Source organism: Lepidochelys kempii, chromosome 19, assembly GCF_965140285.1.
Source record: "Lepidochelys kempii isolate rLepKem1 chromosome 19, rLepKem1.hap1, whole genome shotgun sequence".
Classification (NCBI taxonomy): domain Eukaryota; kingdom Metazoa; phylum Chordata; order Testudines; family Cheloniidae; genus Lepidochelys; species Lepidochelys kempii.
Window position 1 is genome coordinate 2,682,926 of NC_136398.1, and position 17,949 is coordinate 2,700,874.

The 17,949-nt window shown below is 43.7% G+C and overlaps 1 protein-coding gene across 9 annotated transcripts in view; it reads left to right on the top strand.

Annotated features, from left to right (window-relative positions):
- STK40 (serine/threonine kinase 40) overlaps positions 1-17,949 on the top strand; it is a 74,568-nt gene that overhangs the window by 15,372 nt on the left and 41,247 nt on the right. For 6 of the 9 annotated variants that reach the window (XM_073317346.2, XM_073317344.2, XM_073317343.2 and 3 more), the window contains exons 2-6: positions 10,593-10,705; positions 13,034-13,153; positions 14,199-14,284; positions 14,823-14,966; positions 17,033-17,260. In XM_073317346.2, the coding sequence (XP_073173447.1) occupies positions 10,687-10,705; positions 13,034-13,153; positions 14,199-14,284; positions 14,823-14,966; positions 17,033-17,260 (597 nt within the window). In that variant the 5' untranslated portion in view covers positions 10,593-10,686. The remainder of the gene's footprint in view (positions 1-10,592; positions 10,706-13,033; positions 13,154-14,198; positions 14,285-14,822; positions 14,967-17,032; positions 17,261-17,949) is intronic. The other 3 variants (XM_073317348.2, XM_073317347.2, XM_073317352.2) reach the window with 3 other exon arrangements.

The window sequence follows — 17,949 nt, forward strand, 5'->3', positions numbered from 1 at the left end:
TGAGTTTCTGTGGCTATGCTATTGTTCCCTTCATTAGAATCATAGAATATCAGAGTTGGAAGGGACCTCAGGGGGTCATCTTAGTCCAACCCCCTGCTCAAAGCAGAACCAATCCCCATTTTTGGCCCCAGATCCCTAAATGGCCCCCTCAAGGATTGAACTCAAAACCCTGGGTTTAGCAGGCCAATGCTCAAACCCCTGAGCTATCCCTCCCCCTTGTTCACCTGAACAAGATAACAGAGAACTCATTTTACTTTGATCTACCTGGGACCTTGTCATTTTGTTCTGTAATTTACTTGTGGCTCTTAACAGTGAAACTTAGATTAAGATGCTTCATTGTTGCAATATATAAAATATCAGTCTTGTCTTAAATTTGTCATTGGGAGAGCCCACAGGTGCCCCTCCCTGCTCACTTCTTCAGAGATGGCAAGAGAGTGTCTGTTGTTCTTGCTTTTATTTTGGCTGCCTAACCACCCCTTCCTTCTAACACCATCTTGTTTATTGTTTGCTCAGTGATTCTGATCTTGAATTTGAATGAGACTCTTCTGTGTAGTAGATGATTCTTTAAGTGCTGAAAGCAGACCAGGAAGCTGCATGTCTTGGTGCTGTGATTGATCCTCCTTTGCAGGAGAAATAGAGAATCCTGAACTCGGGACTTGGCAGCATAAAAAAGCAAAACAATTTTTCTATTTTTTAAAAGCATTTATTTGGCATGTTGCATTGTTTTCAGAATCTCTTGAACATTGTGTTAGCATGGCTGAGGTTTACGAATTAGACTCAATGTACATTACTATTTATATTACATTGCCTAAAAGTATTCTAGGCACCTCACAGGACAAATAAAACACAGCTCCTACCCTGGAGAGACTCCATTCTAATATCCGATATGGTGTGAAAATGGGCTGGATCAAACCAATCTAAAGGTACTTTAATTGTGTGGGCGTTTGTCAGCCTAATCACTTTACAAATAAAGATTTTAAATTACTGCAGTTCAGATTGAACATCTTTTCTCTCTAATTCTTCCCAGACCATGTTACATTGAGTATTGGTCTTCTGGCTCTCCATGGTTGAGCCCTTTCTCTTCCAACTAGTAACTGACAGTTCAATCCCTGGCTCAGTCTAGGCTGTGCTCAGTATAGGAGCCATACCTCTGCTTAGGTTCTGCTGTGGGATTTGCTCTCTCAGATGCTGTGCAAAGCCTGTAATTTTTACTGAGTTTAACTGAATAAATCCTTGAGCACATGTTCATTTTCCCATTAAACATTTTCTAACTGGAGAATTCTTTCCTGGAAATCTAATGGAGAGGCAGCTAGTTAGTAAAGTTTGAGCCTGCCCTGCTACAGTGCGTCTGATACTGTTTTGCCAATGAACGTAACAAGTGATCCTAACCAATGGGAAGGTTTCATCAACCACTGAAAAGCATCAGTGAGCAAAATCAAGTGTAACGAGTAAGGCGCAGAGGGGTTCCTCTGCAGAAGGGATTCTTTTTCCTATGGCTAATTACAAAACTGGTCCAATAGCTATTTGGTCTGAGAAGTCAGTGGTCTCTAGGTGGGGTCAAGAAGACAACAGGAGCTCAGACTCGTGTCTCTGTAAATAGAACTAGGGGCAGCTTCTGGCACATTCTCCTTTTGAAGAAGAGCCTGTATTAATGCCCATTTAGTGAACAGTCCCTGAGCAATGGCAGTCATTAGGATGCAGGAAGTATTTCCCTCATTTTGTAGTGTTAACGCTACATCCTTTCATTGTTTCTCTGTGGCATCCACACAAATGATTTGGTCACATAAACATATTGCTTAAAAGTACCCTCATCTTCAGCTGCTTTTTATTCTTAGAATGTTATGGCATCATCTCCTTTTAAAGACCACACAAAGGGAAGCCTTGTAGGTTGTTAGCTGCTCTTTGATTAAGGATGACCCTATCGATTTCAGCTGCACCACACTTTGCTTTTAGTCTAAATAGGCCTTGTGTTATCTCTGTTTGCAGAGGAGACTTGGAAATGCTCTGGGTTTTCTAAATACGGTACCACGCTCCCATTTGGTGTATTTTCTATTTGGAAGCTGGCGCTAGGATTGCTGAAGTTCCATCCATATTTTAGTTCGTCATCAGGAGTGTCCCTCTCCTGTGAGTTGTAATCGGGATGCAGGTTTTGTGGGTTTATGGTGCTGGTATCAAGCAATGTTTCCTCTAATTTTTTCCATCCATGTGCGGAATGAATTTTGTTATTGCACCAATATGGAGGTGATGTGTGTCGGGTGGGGCCGAGGAGTTTGGAGTGTGGAAGGGGGCTCAGGGCTGGGGCAGAGGGTTGGGATGTGGTGGGGTGAGGGCTCCGGCTGGGGGTGCCAGCTCTGGGGTGGGGCTGGGGATGAGGGGTTCAGGATGTGGGAGCGGGCTCAGGGCTGGGGCAGAGGGTTGGGGTGAGGACTCCGGCTGGGGATGCTCACTGTGGGGTGGGGCCAGGGATGAGGAGTTTTGGGTGCAGGCTGCTGCGATGGGGACAGAGGACCCCCCAGCCTTCTCCCTGCTGCAGCAGCAGCCCCACAGCGAGGAGAGAGGCGTCTCTCCCTGCCACAGCTCTGCACACCCCAAGCTCCCCGCCACTCCCTCTTCCCCACCTCACACCACACCTCTCTCCTCTCCAGGCCCCTGTGCCTGCATGGCTCTCCTCATTGGATGCGCAGCCCTTAATAGGCTCCTGTGCGGCCGTGCAGGTGCGCACCTTAGAGGGAACACCGGTGTCAAGCATGCTGTCATGTAAAACGCTGCATTAGTCGGGTTGTACCACATAAAGACCATGTAGGCAATCTGAAATGCAGCTTTTAAAGTGTTTTATTTCTGCCCAGTTAGGGTTATAGGGTATATTACATCTCCTGTTAAAACCAGCAACGGCACTTCACTGCAAAGAATACAAAATTCAGCATGTGCATGAGTCCTATAATAATATTCTGTGCATGCAAAGGAAGCCTGACTGCAGCTAATTTGTGGAATGCTAAATACACACCATAATTTAAGTAAAATAAAATCCAGTGTAATCAACATCTTATGTGATGGGTACATTTTTTTTTAAAACAAATACCTGAGTGGCTTTATGCAAGTTCTGTGTGAATTGCAGCCCTCTGAGTTAGGGATACGCTGGGCATGGAGTCCCTTTCCAGGCATCTGTCTGCAGGATGCAGCAGCGCTTCATTTGTAAGTGCTCCCTCCGCACTGTGCCATGTCCTAATAGGTTTTGCATCAAGCTTATAGACCATATAAGCAAGCATGTATTTTTTGAATGGATTGGAAACATGGATACTAAATGAAATGTGTTTGATCTGTCTCCAGTACTAAACAGTTTAAGCTTTCTAGTTAGGAAGGGACTGTGTAAAGACATCCCTGTCCTCTAATGTTATAGCCAATAAGAAAATGTTTCTCCGTCACTCCTGCTGACAGTCCTTAACTGTTCTCTTCTATGCCACTCTTCTATAGGCTTTTAATCAGAAAAACTGTTTTGCTTTTCAATTCTAAAGTTTTCTTTTAATCATTCAGTTAGGGGAGGAGCCGGAATCAGTCTGCAGATTTCCAAGGGCACAAGTCAAAGCTTCCTGAGTCTAGACTCCCTCCCCCCACTCCCTCCAACCATGTTTCTGTAGAAGGCTTTGTTCCTCCAAAAGGGCTTTCAAATCAATACACAAGTTCTTTGTGTGTCTCGGTGCTTTTGAATAACTAGACTCAGTCTTAGACTTTGGGCTCTTTGAATCTGTACTGACAGGTTTTCATTTCATGTAATTTAGTTTTCTGAATAGAATTGTTACATTTCTGAAGGTTTATTAGTATTTCAGTTGATTAAATGACCATATAAACTGAATCAGCACCAAATTACTGCCATCTCCGTAAGGCAGAGGAACTAACTTGATTTGTACTTTTTTTTAGAAAGGTCTCTACTTCACTGGCTACCCTCTGCACATATCCTTCTTGTAGTGAAGGGGATTGTCTCCACTGATGAGCCCTTGCTTTGCACCCAAAGGACAGTGGAGCTGATATTTGCATTCGTTTTTGAAGGTAGCGTAGCTGCGGGGAGAAAGGAAAGGTCCTGGCTTGTAGAGTAAGCTGCTGCACTGACCTCTGGTATCACCAGGCCAAGTCGCAACCTCCTTGCTTTATCATGCTTCCTTCATATTTTGAATCTGTCCTACAAAGCTTCCCTTAACCCAGGAGCCAGGGCCTCTTGCTCATCTCGGGTCCAGTCAATTTTGAACAACCAGGCTTCTAGAGAGGTTGTTTAAATAGGTGTCTGAGTCCTGTATTAAGACGATCTGGGCAGCTTTGTCTCAGAAGTTCTACAGTTCTTTCCAAGTGGGAAGTGGCTCATGGAGACACATGAAAATGCTTTTCTTGGAACATTGTTTTTCACCATAATCTTAACCAATTATACATCTCCCAACTGATAAGTCAAGTCATACTTGAGGTTTTACTGTGTTAAACTTCAGTAAATGCTTAAATCGTTCATTTGGATTGAAGGTCATGTCCACTGTGACGTCTCATCTGCACACCAAGTTTAAAAGGCATCTGATAATCTTGATTAAATGGGAATGGATTTTAGCTGGTAAACATTTAGAGGCAAACAGATATATTTTGACCTGTTCTGTTGACTCAAATGTGATCTTTTGCTGTTTAAATTTCAGTAAAAGCTAAAACTGGCATTGAAGCCTGTCTGATCAGGTGCCTGGATTGGAGGAAGCAAGCAGAACAGTAACCTTTGTGCCAACTCTTGTAACTTGTGTTGGAAGTATCCAATCATTTTTGGTCTTATTCTCAAGAGAGCCTACGTATACATTTCAGAGTAACAGCCGTGTTAGTCTGTATTCGCAAAAAGAAAAGGAGGACATCGGATGCAGTGAGCTGTAGCTCACGAAAGCTTATGCTCAGATAAATTGGTTAGTCTCTAAGGTGCCACAAGTCCTCCTTTTTTTTTTTTTTTTTTTTAAGTATACATTGCTGCACATTAACAAGCACTCAAAATGCTGGCTTTTCCAGACAGCAAGTTAAGATGTAAGATGCATTGCAAATGGCTGGGTCTCCTGCAGTTCATCTCTAAAGCTGCTGAGCACTGCAAGGAGATGCTAATGTGGCTTCCCCTTCCTATGAATAAACAGGTCTGAGGGCCTTTGTTCTCTCCCTCGGTGCAAAACCGGTAATGCCATTCTAACTTCTGTTTTGGAAAATGGACTGAATCCTGCAGGGAGAAGCACAGTTATATGGACACTGAAATGTCAGTCATGAGGGCTGACTAACTCCACTGAGAACCAGAATGTGGGTTCCTTGTCTTCCTGATCCAGTAGGTATTGGGAGAGCCTCGCACTCGAGCAGTACTTTGGCCCACTTCTGGCAGCAGTGGGAGAAGGATCTGTGTCCAGTGTTCTGTGCCTAGATGGAGGGTCCCTTGCAGTGTGAGGAAGAGATATATGGGGGAAGCTTTGAACCTCTCTCCTAGCTGCATAGCAGCCAGAGTGGTGATGAGCTGATTTTTTTTTTTATTTTTATTTTTTTATTTTTATTTTTTTGGGCTGTTTCCACTGGCGTCTCTTCCTTTCTGTGTCTTTAGCTGACATTTCAGGTTCGATGACGAATTGTAGCTGCCAGGAGTCTCCGGGGGAAAATGATTCATTTGTCCTGTGTGCATGTTTAAATTAGCAGTCTGGGAACTGCACTTGTAACTCCGTTTGCCTATCTTGTTTTGCCTGCAGTGTTTCCATCTTAGAAACGATACCAAAGTTTCAGGCACTTCAGTAATCACTTCAGCAAAGCAAAAACATAAGAGTGTGAGAATATTCATCGGTTCAGCTTAGAATTGTTTCTGGAGGTATCCTGGTTTCTGAAGGCTGCTATTTGCTGCACGTAAAGCTCAGGGACTCTTTCAAAAACTGCTTGTTCAGCTCTTGGGAGGTGTTAGGTAGCATACGAGATGGTTTGGGGATACTAAATGCAAGACCAATGAAGCAACTTTATTTGGAATCCTCCATTCTAAACCCAGCATGAGCTGTTGTTGTGACAAGCAGCCCTGTGGTAGCTGGTGCATCCAAACTCTGGGTACAAAATAAGACTCGCAGTTTTTCTTGCTTGACTTGTAACCCTTAAATTCCAGCAAATGCAGGTCTCCTTTGCCTTTGATCTTTGTTCCGGGTCAGTCAATCTTTTCTGCTTTTTTCAGCTGACTTCAGGCATTTATAAGTTAGGACAATGCAGAGTTTCCTAGTGACTTGCTAGGTCTCCGTTCTTTTATGGAGAGAGAGCACTGCTGAGCCATCACAATGCCTCCCACAACTTCTGTCCCTAGAGCTAAATATTTTCAGGCAGCTTTTGTAGAATTCTGAGGTGTTCACAGGGCCGTCCCTAGCTCTTCTGGGGCCCTATGCAGCGCCCTCCCCGCCCCCCATCGGGGGGCCTGTGTGGGAGAGGGAGCTGGCTTGTGGGACGGGGGGGAACCACCCCCCAGCACTCACCAGCAGCGTGGCTGGGGCTGGGCCACTGCACTTCCCGCTGCTGGTGAGTGCTGGCCCTGCCCTGCTTCAGTCCTAGGGCGGGAAAGGGCTGGGGCGCAGCAGGGGCGGGAAGAGGCGGGGCTGGGGCGGAGCAGGAGGGGCGGGGGGCCACTGGGAAGAGGTGGGGCAGGGGCTGGAGCAGCATGCAGCTGCGCAGGGCACTAGGAAATGTGGTGCCCCAAATTTCCTGGTGCCTACGCAGCTGCGTACTTTGCGTATGGGTAAGGACGGCCCTGGGTGTTCGTGTCTCATTTTGGCACTTGATTTAGGAAACTAGGTTGAATCCTGTACTATTAAAGTGGATCTCCTTAGGCTCCTGAGGGTGAGAATGAGACCCAGCACTGTTCAAGGCTGTCTGCAGACATCATTGTAGAAGTTCATCTGTGGTTCGTTCTTAACCATCATAATGCTCAAGAGTTCGATTTTCTATTTAAGCAAGTGTAGATTTTAGAGCATGACTGTGTAGCAATCTTAAAATAATTAACAATTATGTTGCAATTTGCATGGATGCGTAATTGTGTTGTACACAGGTCCACTGTTGTTACTATTCATTAACTCTTTGGTTCCCTATTCATTGTGCCTTTGCAGAGCATGATGCAGTAATCCTCAGATTTGTCTGCTTTCTTCTTGTGAGCAAACAGGACAGGGGAAAGCCTCTTCCTACTTTTGCAAATCAGTGGTGGTAAAACATTCTACCAAAAGGAAATTGGCGTTTGGGACATGAATTTGGCCTTTGAAGGAACTGTGACACTTCCTGTTTCTCTCTGGCACCTCCTCCAGCTGATGTAGGGATAGCGTTGATGGGGTCCATTGGCACGTACCACCAGCCTACCTTGTCTGGAAGGAAGCTGTGATTGTTTTAAGGGAGGCTGGGGACCCTGTGAGGCCCTTTGGGGATGGAGGGGACTGCAGATTATTTAGCTTTCTGAGATGCTTGTAGAACCAGATTCCCATCTCTTTCATTGCCCTCTGTGCTCTCAGGAACTGAGCACACAGGCAAAGTGCAGGATAGGATTAGCATCAGTGCTTCCAAACACAGCTGCTGGATCTAATTTTAGGTCTACTGGTTTAGATGGTGTCCCTTTAAATACGATTTAACATATCTTAGATCTTTTCAGAATATAATTAGTTGGCATCTGAGCTGGCAGCCAGACCAGATTTCAGTGCAATTCATAGATTCCAAGGCCAGAAGGGACCATTGTGATCTAGACTGACCCAGAGCAGCTCTGTTGGGAAAACACCCAATCTTTATTTAAAAATGGCCAGTGATGAAAAATCTACCACGACCCTTGGTAAATTATTCCAATGGTTAATTACCCTCACTCGCTTAAAAATGTACCTTTATTTCCAGTCCAAATTTGTCTAGCTTCAGCTTCCAGACATGAGACTGCTATCCCTTTCTCTGCTAGATGGAAGAGCCTATTATCAAATATTTGATACATAAATATCTCCTCCCCATGGAGAGCCCATATAAATGAGTGGTTTCAGAGTAACAGCCGTGTTAGTCTGTATTCGCAAAAAGAACAGGAGGACTTGTGGCACCTTAGAGACTAACCAATTTATTTGAGCATAAGCTTTCGTGAGCTACAGCTCACTTCATCGGATGAAATGAGTGTTATAATGGCAGTGCTCAGGGCTAAGACAAAACAGAAGCGCTAGCGGATCTGCATGTTCTGTATACCTGTGGACTGGGTAGGGGGAGGGGAATCTCCTGCATTGCAGTTTCTTAAGGCTATGAGGATGATGCATTCTGTACAGGACACTTTCAAGAAAAGGCAGCACAGTGGCATTCCTGTTGAAAGGCCTCAATAGATTCATCACCTAGATCCTGTTTTTCAAAGCAATGTATTGTTGTAGGTGAAACAAACCTGTCTCTTTGTGGGCATTCCCTAGTTACTAAGAAAGAAGCTGCACATTGAAACCTGTGGCCTTTTGACCACTTTGCTTGGTTTAACCAGGGTTATGCAATGTCAGTATATGCAGAAAAGGGAACAATCTTCCTGGTATTTGAGAGCAGCTGCCTTTGACTTTCTTCCCTCTGCTTCTGGCACTTTCTCTTTCTATCTTGGGTTTAATTCATGTTCCATTGCTTAAAGGAGCTTCAACATGAAATCCTCTCAATTTCAAAACATGAGTTAAAAGTAATTTCGGGTGCTATCCTTGCACCCGAATCCCCCTGTTAATTTTTGTGGCTTTACAATTGCATTTTCCTATTTATTAAGTTATTCTCCTCCCTTTTGCTGTGTGAGATCCCCAGACTAAACAGGCGAAATGCCCTATAGAGGGAGAAACAGGCTAGACAAAGTGCTGTCAGATTCGCAGACTGAAAACAGGATTTTCTTTAATTGTTCAGTCCTAGCTGTTTTAGACATTGCTTGTAACAACAGTAGGTAAGTTTTCCGACAGGAGTGTGATAGTTAAGTCAATGTCCCTTTAACAGGGCAGGAATGAGATCTCCTCCCACTCTCTTTGTGATAAACTCATAGTGAAAATGCTGCATAGACCATGCTTGTAGGTTTGTGAGTTTGCCTCCTTTGCACTGCTACAGCCCATCCGGCACAAGTCTATAGTAAATCCGCCCCCTCAAGAGGCAACTGCTGAATTGATGGAAGAATTCTTTCCTTAACCTAAAAAAAGAAAAGGAGGACTTGTGGTACCTTAGAGACTAACCAATTTATTTGAGCATAAGCTTTTGTGAGCTACAGCTCACTTCATTGGATTCATGTGAGCTGTAGCTCACAAAAGCTTATGCTCAAATAAATTGGTTAGTCTCTAAGGTGCCACAAGTCCTCCTTTTCTTTTTGGGGATACAGACTAACACAGCTGCTACTCTGAAACCTTTCACTGACCTAGTGGTGTCTACCATCTACTAGCTTAGATCAGTTTAACTACGGCTCTTGGGGGGGGGGTAAATTTTTCACACTGCTGAGTGACATAGCTAGGTGTAGACCAACCCTTAGAAAAATGACAGGTTTCAGAGTAGCAGCTGTGTTAGTCTGTATTCGCAAAAAGAAAAGGAGGACTTGTGGCACCTTAGAGACTAACCAATTTATTTGAGCATAAGCTTTTGTGAGCTACAGCTCACTTCATCGGATGCATAAAGTGGAAAATGCATAAAAAATCCTCACTGAATTTTCCACTTTATGCATCCGATGAAGTGAGCTGTAGCTCACGAAAGCTTATGCTCAAATAAATTGGTTAGTCTCTAAGGTGCCACGAGTCCTCCTTTCCTTAGAAAAATGTTCATTGCAGTCTTAGCTCCTAGTGCGAAGTCCTTTGACATTGTAAGACAAAATATTAAAAATTGACACTCAAAGTACAGTGCTATATGGCCTTTTAAACAAGTCCCAGTAACCAGATGTATTGCGACTTTACGGCTTATCTGACCTCAAAGGAGGTTGACTTTTATTGTGTCCCAAATATGGTCATGTACGGGTTTATTTAGGTTCAGCTTCAGTTTATTATTTAAACAAATACAAGTGGATTAAAACATTTTTGGGTTTAGTAAAGATGAACTAATCGTGTTATACAATATTTAAACCTCAAATGTTTGTAATAATCTGTTGGTTTTTAATACACTGTCTGATTAAATCCTAATTGCAATCCTTATTTGCGCATGACTTTGAGTTGTGACCAGATTAACTGTAAAGATACTGAATTTTAGTGGAATTATCTTTGTCACAGGTTTGCTTGGCCCTTTTAAAGAAAGGTCCTTGTGCAACCAGGATTTAATAAGAAGGTAGTTTCTGGTTAGGACAAAGTTTGATACACTGTCTGAAGTGCAAACTTTGTGCATGTATTAACCCTTTCATAGAACTACAAAAATAGTTGGTAGCCTTGAGGCTAGTACTTGTGTTCTGTTTGTACAATACATTTAACTTTCCAGTAACAGCTTCAGTAGCCCTTCTCGCTTGTCCACAAGCAGCAGCTTAGAGCGGGATCTGGAGGTTATTCTAAGACAAACAAAACATAGATGTTGAAAATTACAGAACTTTTGGTGCCTACCACATTATCATCGTCACAATCACAGAACCACAGCATCAAGTGCATCGCCTTTTACATTTACAGAGTCCCCGACCTTTCGATCCTCCAGCCGTCTCCAGAGTGATGCCTGCTGTTTCCTGAGGCATTGGAAAACCTAGTTTGGAAGAAGAATAAAGATATGGTTGATGCTGAACTACGTGAGTCCTCGGATTTTTTTTTTGTTTATGACCACGCCATGCGCACCAGTGAGTCCTAATAAACACCGATTGCGCAGCACCAGATGTTGCAGCATATGTATTAGCTGGGGGTTTCCTCAGTGAAATTTTGATTGTGCAGGTTTCCATCTGGAATGATTAAATTGCAGGGAATTGAGTGATGTCAGCAAGGTCAGGTAGGAAGTCAGTGATGCAGCATGAGCAGAACGAAGACCATTGTGGCACCGAGATCTTGGTTCTAACCACTAAACATTATGGGTGCCATAACTGAATTCAGTTAATTTCAGTTAATACTTAAGTTAAAGGCAAAACCAAATATATGGGTCAGTAATGGGGGAATCTAAACCTGCTGATTGATTTCATGGAAACATCCCACTTGCTATTATAAAATGTCTTGCTCTGCTGGGCACAGTGCGAAGTGCTTTTGTATAAGTGGTGTCATGTTGAGTCAGCAGTCAGTGAAAAGTTCATGCCACCGGAGGTGTGAACTTCCCACTCTACCTAGTCACGGCTGGAGAGGGGGAAGGATTTATCAGTCTGTCTCATCTTTTAAATATTAGCTGTTTAAAAAGTACTCAAAGCACCCTTCGCCTGCCCAAAAATCATTGAAACTTTGCAAGGAATTTGTTTGGGATAAGTGAGATAGGAAAGCCTGGCCCAGGGGCAGTCCCTATTGAAAGTCTTTTTTTAGTCATTCCTTTTTGAACTGCTTTTAAAATGTGTTAGAATGAAGACAGTTAATCAAAGTGGAGCTGGGGCATCCTCTTTAAAACGACTCCTAAGCCAGGGAAGGGGGTGAGGTGTAAGGGGGGGACTCTCAGCAGGCCGGCGCTCACTCCAGGGATTGCTGCTGCTGGAGTAAGACCTTCACGCTAGCAGCGAACCCACTGAGTGCAGAATGTAACCACTGCAATAGTTTCATGTCCAGCCTGAGGACAAAGTCTCTTGCCAGTGAACTGAGGCAAGGCCTGTCCCCTGTAGAGAGAAACGTGTTGTGACCAATCGGAGACTTGAATTAACCTGGGCCTTTAGATGTTGGGGCTGCAGGGCTATGTCAGTACACTTTCTGTAGGGCTCTGAGGAACAGAAGGCTGGTTCATTTTAGAAGAATCCAGAACATCTCTGCAATCCCTGAATAAGGAGAAGGTAACACACTTCAGAGCCTAGTCCCGAGTGATGATCCATTCCTTCAGTCTGTCTATATATAATGCTGTTATCTGCACATTTGGATGCATGCCAGACACTCCTGTGATGGACAGGAGTATTTTCCTGCATGGTGGTAGAGCAGGGGAGCTCACATCCAGGTTTTTTTTTTTCATTAAGAATTTGTGCACTGCAAAATATCTATTGAGAACTGGTGGCAATGTGTAGTGTGCTTTTTCCTTAGACGAATGTAAAGCACAGAAATACAAGAGAGGCAGTGATTTTTTATACAGCAGACTGAAAGTGCCTGAATTCAACTCAGTCCAGCTGGATGAACATAGTGAAGGGATAAGAGTACAGATTAGGCCATAGGGTAAACAGGGACAAAGAGAGGGGGACTTTAGTTTATACTAACTATAAAATACATATCTATATATAATTTTTCTCTCTCATTTACAAATAAGTTGTTAATTAAGGATGAATGAGCTAATCATCTGGAAGTAACTAATAGAGATGTGTGCTCTCCCTCCGCAATGCTCTGTCCCAGGAAAAGCTGAAATGTTGTGATTCAGCCACATGGTCAGTTTTATTCCTCAGTGCTGAGAACTAAAGACTCTTGTGCTTCTCAATAGCTGGTGAGTTGGCCACAGTCATTAAAGCATAAGTGTTTCTGTGAATAAACCCCTAGAGTCTCATGGGTTGACTTCAGAGTTTTTTGGAACTCAAATTTTTTTAGAGCTCAAATAAATTGGTTAGTCTCTAAGGTGCCACTAGTACTCCTTTTCTTTTTCGAGGAACAGAGGCAGTGTCTTCTGGTGCTTTTTAGAATGTATTCATTCATGTGCTTTATTCTGCTGTAAAAGAAGTCTTAATTATTTAGTGTCCTCTCCCCCCCCCCCCATTACATGTGTCAAATAACTGATCTAGGAACATTACACTCTAATGAAGCTGCCTTGTACCTTCCTGAAATGCATGAAGTCTGTAGCTCCCAATTAATCAACTAGTAAATGAGCCATAGCTTTTTGTTAGTAGGAGCTGCCTTCTACTACACAAATAGGCGGAAGTGCTGTGCATCATCAAGTAAAAGGTTTCCAGTGCAAGATAGGATATAGTGTAAGGAGAAGAGCTTTGTTACTCACTGAAGTGTGATCTTCCCTGTCTTTCAAGAGCTGAGGATGAAGCGGCGAGCATCAGACAGAGGAGCTGGGGAAACATCTGCTAAGGCAAAGGCTCTTTGTACAGGGATTTCTGGAAGTAATGCCAAGAGAGCAGGCCCTTTCATCCTAGGTAAGCAGAAGAGGTTTTCTTCATCCCCTGTGCTGTATGAGGTGGAATGTTAATGGTTGCAAAGCTTAAGGAAAACAGATTCAATAAAATGAGTCAAAGCAGACTTGTAATCTAGGTCTTTGTGCCTAGCAAAATTCGCTTCATCTGATGTTGATAAAGCAGCAATCCTTAGAGCTCCTGTAACTGGAAAATTAAGGGTGTTTGTAATGTGTGTTTAGCAAGACAAGCACAGCCATTAGGAGCACAACTGTGAACCCCTGCTTTTATTGATTTGGGGTCTGAATATTTAAATTGTATCCAAAGGCAAACTCTCTTCTTGAGGATAATGTGTAGTAGGATAGTTTTCCCTAAGGAGCCCTCGGGTGTATGTTCAACCCCACTTCACTCTGAATATGCTGTTAAATTAGCACGCACACAGTTTATTGAAGTAACACAGTGGCTGCTCTCTCCTTGTTGTGTCCTGTAGGCTGACCCGCTCCCCCAGTAGCTCTCAGCTGTCACTTGAATAACGTATAGTTTTTAGTTATTTTGCATGACCCCAAGATCCCAGTGAAGTCTATTTTTAAAACCTATCAGATCATCTGTTAAAAATGGGCTAGTTAAGATGGGGAATCAACACAGTGGGTTATTCTGGTGCATTCAATAAACTGTTAAACTGAGCAGCCCCTTTTAGGAGTGGCAGCTAGGTTCAGAGGTTCAAGAATTCCTTGCCACAACTGCTGATAGCGAATGTAAAACCTATATGGTTTAGGCATGCAGAAATCTGTATTTCTATAAGGTTCAGCTGGACACAGCAGTGTTTTGCCAAAGGTCTCTTCTGTGAACAAATGGACCATTGTCAAGGAGATTCAGAATCCAGCATCCTTTGTTTTCTTAAGAGCAATACAATCTATGGGAAGAAATTGACTGTGGATATTCATGCCCTGCTGAAAAAGGAACTTAATTTAGACTTATGCAAACTGTATGACAGCTGAATATTGACATAACATTGAATTAGTCATAGCTTCTTACAGGAAAACAAATCTGTTCTGCTTTGTGCTGGTAGGTCCACGTTTAGGTAACTCCCCGGTGCCAAGTATTGTTCAATGTTTGGCTAGAAAGGATGGGACAGATGACTTCTATCAACTAAAGGTAAGCAACACACCTGGGGTGCGGATCCTCTGAGACCTTTTAACTCTTGCTCCATTAGAGAAACTGCCTGAATCCAGGGAGAATGCAACAGTCTAAATCCTTGTATACACTGGGGAATGGCTGCTAAAACTTCCTGCCAGCAGTTCAGCAACACTGGTGCAAGTGTTAGCTCTCAAGCAAAGCCTCAGCTGCTGCTGCTCTCAGCAGGGTTAAACAGCCGTGCTTAACACACCAGTGGGTTTCTGGAGCTCTCTGTGCACTACTGCCACGAGGGGAGCTGAGCTGTTGTACTGGCAACAAAGGGGGAAAGGATCTGGGGTGCTTGCAAATGGCAATGTGTTTCCTGTGAGCTCATCAAATTCATTCTGCACATGTTAGTTCAGACACTTTGTGGCAAGCGCATAAGTCAAGCACTGGTGTAATTCCATTCAGCTGTGAAATGCACATGTGAATGTTGAAAATGTACAGCTGTAGCTAAATATTTGGGGTGACTTCAGTTTTCCCTAAAGGAATAAGGCATTTTTCTCCTTTCCCAAAGATCCTTACCTTAGAGGAAAGGGGTGACAAAGGAATAGAAACCCAGGAGGAGCGACAGGGCAAGATGCTGCTGCACACAGAGTACTCTCTCCTTTCCCTTCTGCACAATCAGGATGGAGTGGTTCACCATCATGGGCTCTTTCAGGTACAGCCAGCCACCTCGCAGGCTCTCTGAGGACAGTGGCAACTGCCATGAGCCTGAACTACTACTCCGAGCAATGCACTACTCACACTGACATTCTCATGCATAGAGAATTATCAGGATGCCAGCCATGATTAAGGCTAAGTTTTTTGTCTTAGATATTTTTAGTAAAAGTCACGGAGAGGTCATGGGCAATAATGAAGAATTCACGGAAGCCTCCGACCTGTCCTTGGGTTTTACTACAAATACACGTGACAAAATGGGTAGCCTGGGCAGCTTGGAGGGGCGGAATTGGGAGCTCCAGGGTCCCCCTCCATGGGAGTTCCAGGCTGTGGGCGTCCCCACTGCCTCCCACGGCAGCTAGGAGCTCTGAGGGTCCCCCTGCTGCGGCCAGGAGCAGCAGGGATTCCCCCTGCTGGGGCAGGGAGCTGTGGGGGTCCCCCTTGCTGGCCAGGAGAAGCGGATCCCCCTGCCTCCCGTGGTGGCTAGGAGTGGTGGCGGGAAGCTGTGGGACTCCCCCCAGAGGCAGGGAACCCTGAAGCTCCCAGCAGCTCTGGCCGAAGTTACAGAAGTCTTCGGAAATCACAGATTCTGGGACCTCTGTGACTAAATCGCAGCCTTAGCCATGATTAATCGGTGCCTCTTAAAGCAAGCAAGTGTATTGCAGAGGCAATTAGTGTTAAATACTGATGAAATAAGACTTGTGATGTGTGATATTAGATTATAAAACAGGACATGGGTCTTTATATGTGCACTTGTGAGCCTTCCTGTGCTGCTTAACATTCAGACGTAGCCTAAAGTAAGTACAAGAAACATGAGTGTCGGTCTGAAGAGGCTCTTCTAATATGATACAATTATAGCAGTAGTACCTAGAGTTTGGATCCCACTCCAGGAAAATGGAATTGCTCCATGCCCCTTAATTAACATAAACTGATTTTCAAATGTGAAGCAACAAAGTGCCTTTTTAGAATATCGTCTCTGCTTTCCAGTTTCTGTAATTGGTCTGTTGTTGAATTGGGAGAAGCAGACAAGTTTCCAAGATGCTGTTTCAATATGTTAAAATAAATTTGTAAATGTGCTAATTAGCAATTAAATATCGCTAAGTGAACCAATTGCAGGGCTGTTAACACCTCTGAAACAAGTCATTTATTGAGTCTGTGACATGTTGGCTGATAAGAGATGTTAGCTGTGATGCAGGTGATTGTTCACTTGCTGGCTAAATGTTTGTCAACAACCTGTTTCAACTGAGGCTCTGTCTATACCGTAACAAAACCAGAGGGTCCAGCTATATTAACTGGAATTAATTTGCAAACTGGACACCATCAAATTAGGCCTGAATAAAGACTGGGAGTGGCTGGGTCACTACAAAAAGCATTTTTCCCTCTGCCAATACTCACATCTTCTTGTCAACTGTTGGAAATGGGCCACCTTGATTGCATGGGCCTCATTAGCACTACAAAAGAAATTTTCCCTCCCTTGGTATTTACCCCTTCTTGTCAACTGCTGAGAATAGTCCACTTCCACCTTAATTGAATTGGCTCATTAGCAGTGACACCCCCCCCCACTTGGTAAGACAACTCTCATCTTTTCATGTGCTATAATATATATTCTACTTGATTTTATTTTTTCACTCCATGCATCTGATGAAGTGGGTTCTAGCCCACAAAAGCTTATGCCCAAATTTGTTTGTCTCTAAAGTGCCACAAGGACTCCTTGTTGTTTCAGCTACATTACAGTTAGTCCTGTGTCTGGTTTCTGAGCATGCTGGCATTTGATGTAGGTTTTGCTTGGGTTGAGTACCCATGCTAGTTGAGCGTATTCTCACTGTATCAGTTCTTCACTACTCAGGCCAGGAAATGCAGACTAAGCCCTATAGTTGCTAATCTTAAACCAAATGAGTGTGTCCCAGGTAATCTCTTATCTGTGCTTTCCTTATTTCTTTATTGTAACTATCTAAAAGGCCATATTATTCTCTAATGCTCTGTTCCAAACTAATACATATGTCCCCTGCATGTGCAAACTAGACCATTTATTTAAACTCCATTCCTTGCCTCCCTCTGCCACTGCAGGACCGAACTTGTGAAATCATAGAAGATCTGGAAACCAACAGAATGGTCAGGAAGATGAGGAAGCGCATTTGCCTTGTTTTAGACTGTCTCTGTGCTCACGATTTCAGTGACAAGACAGCAGATTTAATCAACTTGCAGCATTATGTCATTAAAGAGAAGAGACTCAGTGAACGGGAGACTGTTGTTATATTCTACGATGTGGTACGAGTGGTGGAAGCATTACACAAGGTACGGTCTCCATGTAGCCTGTGCACATGTCTTGAGGGAGTTTCATCCCAAATTAACATTCTGGACTTCATAAAAACAACAGAAGGATTACAAAGGATGGATGTCTCAGCTCTTTTCCAAAAACACAATCCTTTTAAAACATTAAGCTCTACACAAGGCTCGGTATTCTGAGCCATACCAGAGCATCACCTCTCTCCCAGGTTGTTTGTTGCTGGCACAACATTTACTGGCTGAGGAGAGAGGGCAGTTGGATTAGATGTAAATCAAGTGAACAGCAAAACTATTAACCTCAACAAAAAGAAACTTTCTGGGTTTGAAGCTAATCAAATCCAGGAACCACTCCAAAGCATTTCCCATGGAAGCAATATAAATCATAAGTAAGATAAAAATTGATCCTGAGATAAAAACCCTGTGCTGCTAGTTTGAGATCAATGAGCTGGAAATTACTGTGCTATAAAAATAGATTCCACTGAGGTTTCTGACTTGTTACGCTGTAAAAAGTGACATCCGGCCTCCCTTAGCAGAGCCTTGCCAGTGAGCTAATAAACATGCACATTCAGAAGAATCTCTCAGTCGAAAGGGGCATTGCCGGGGCTGGGCAGCCCGCGGCTCAGACCCAGCAGCTGCAGTCGGATGTGCCGTGCAGCAGGCCTGAGTTAGCAGGATTCGTATACTGCGGTTTTGAACCC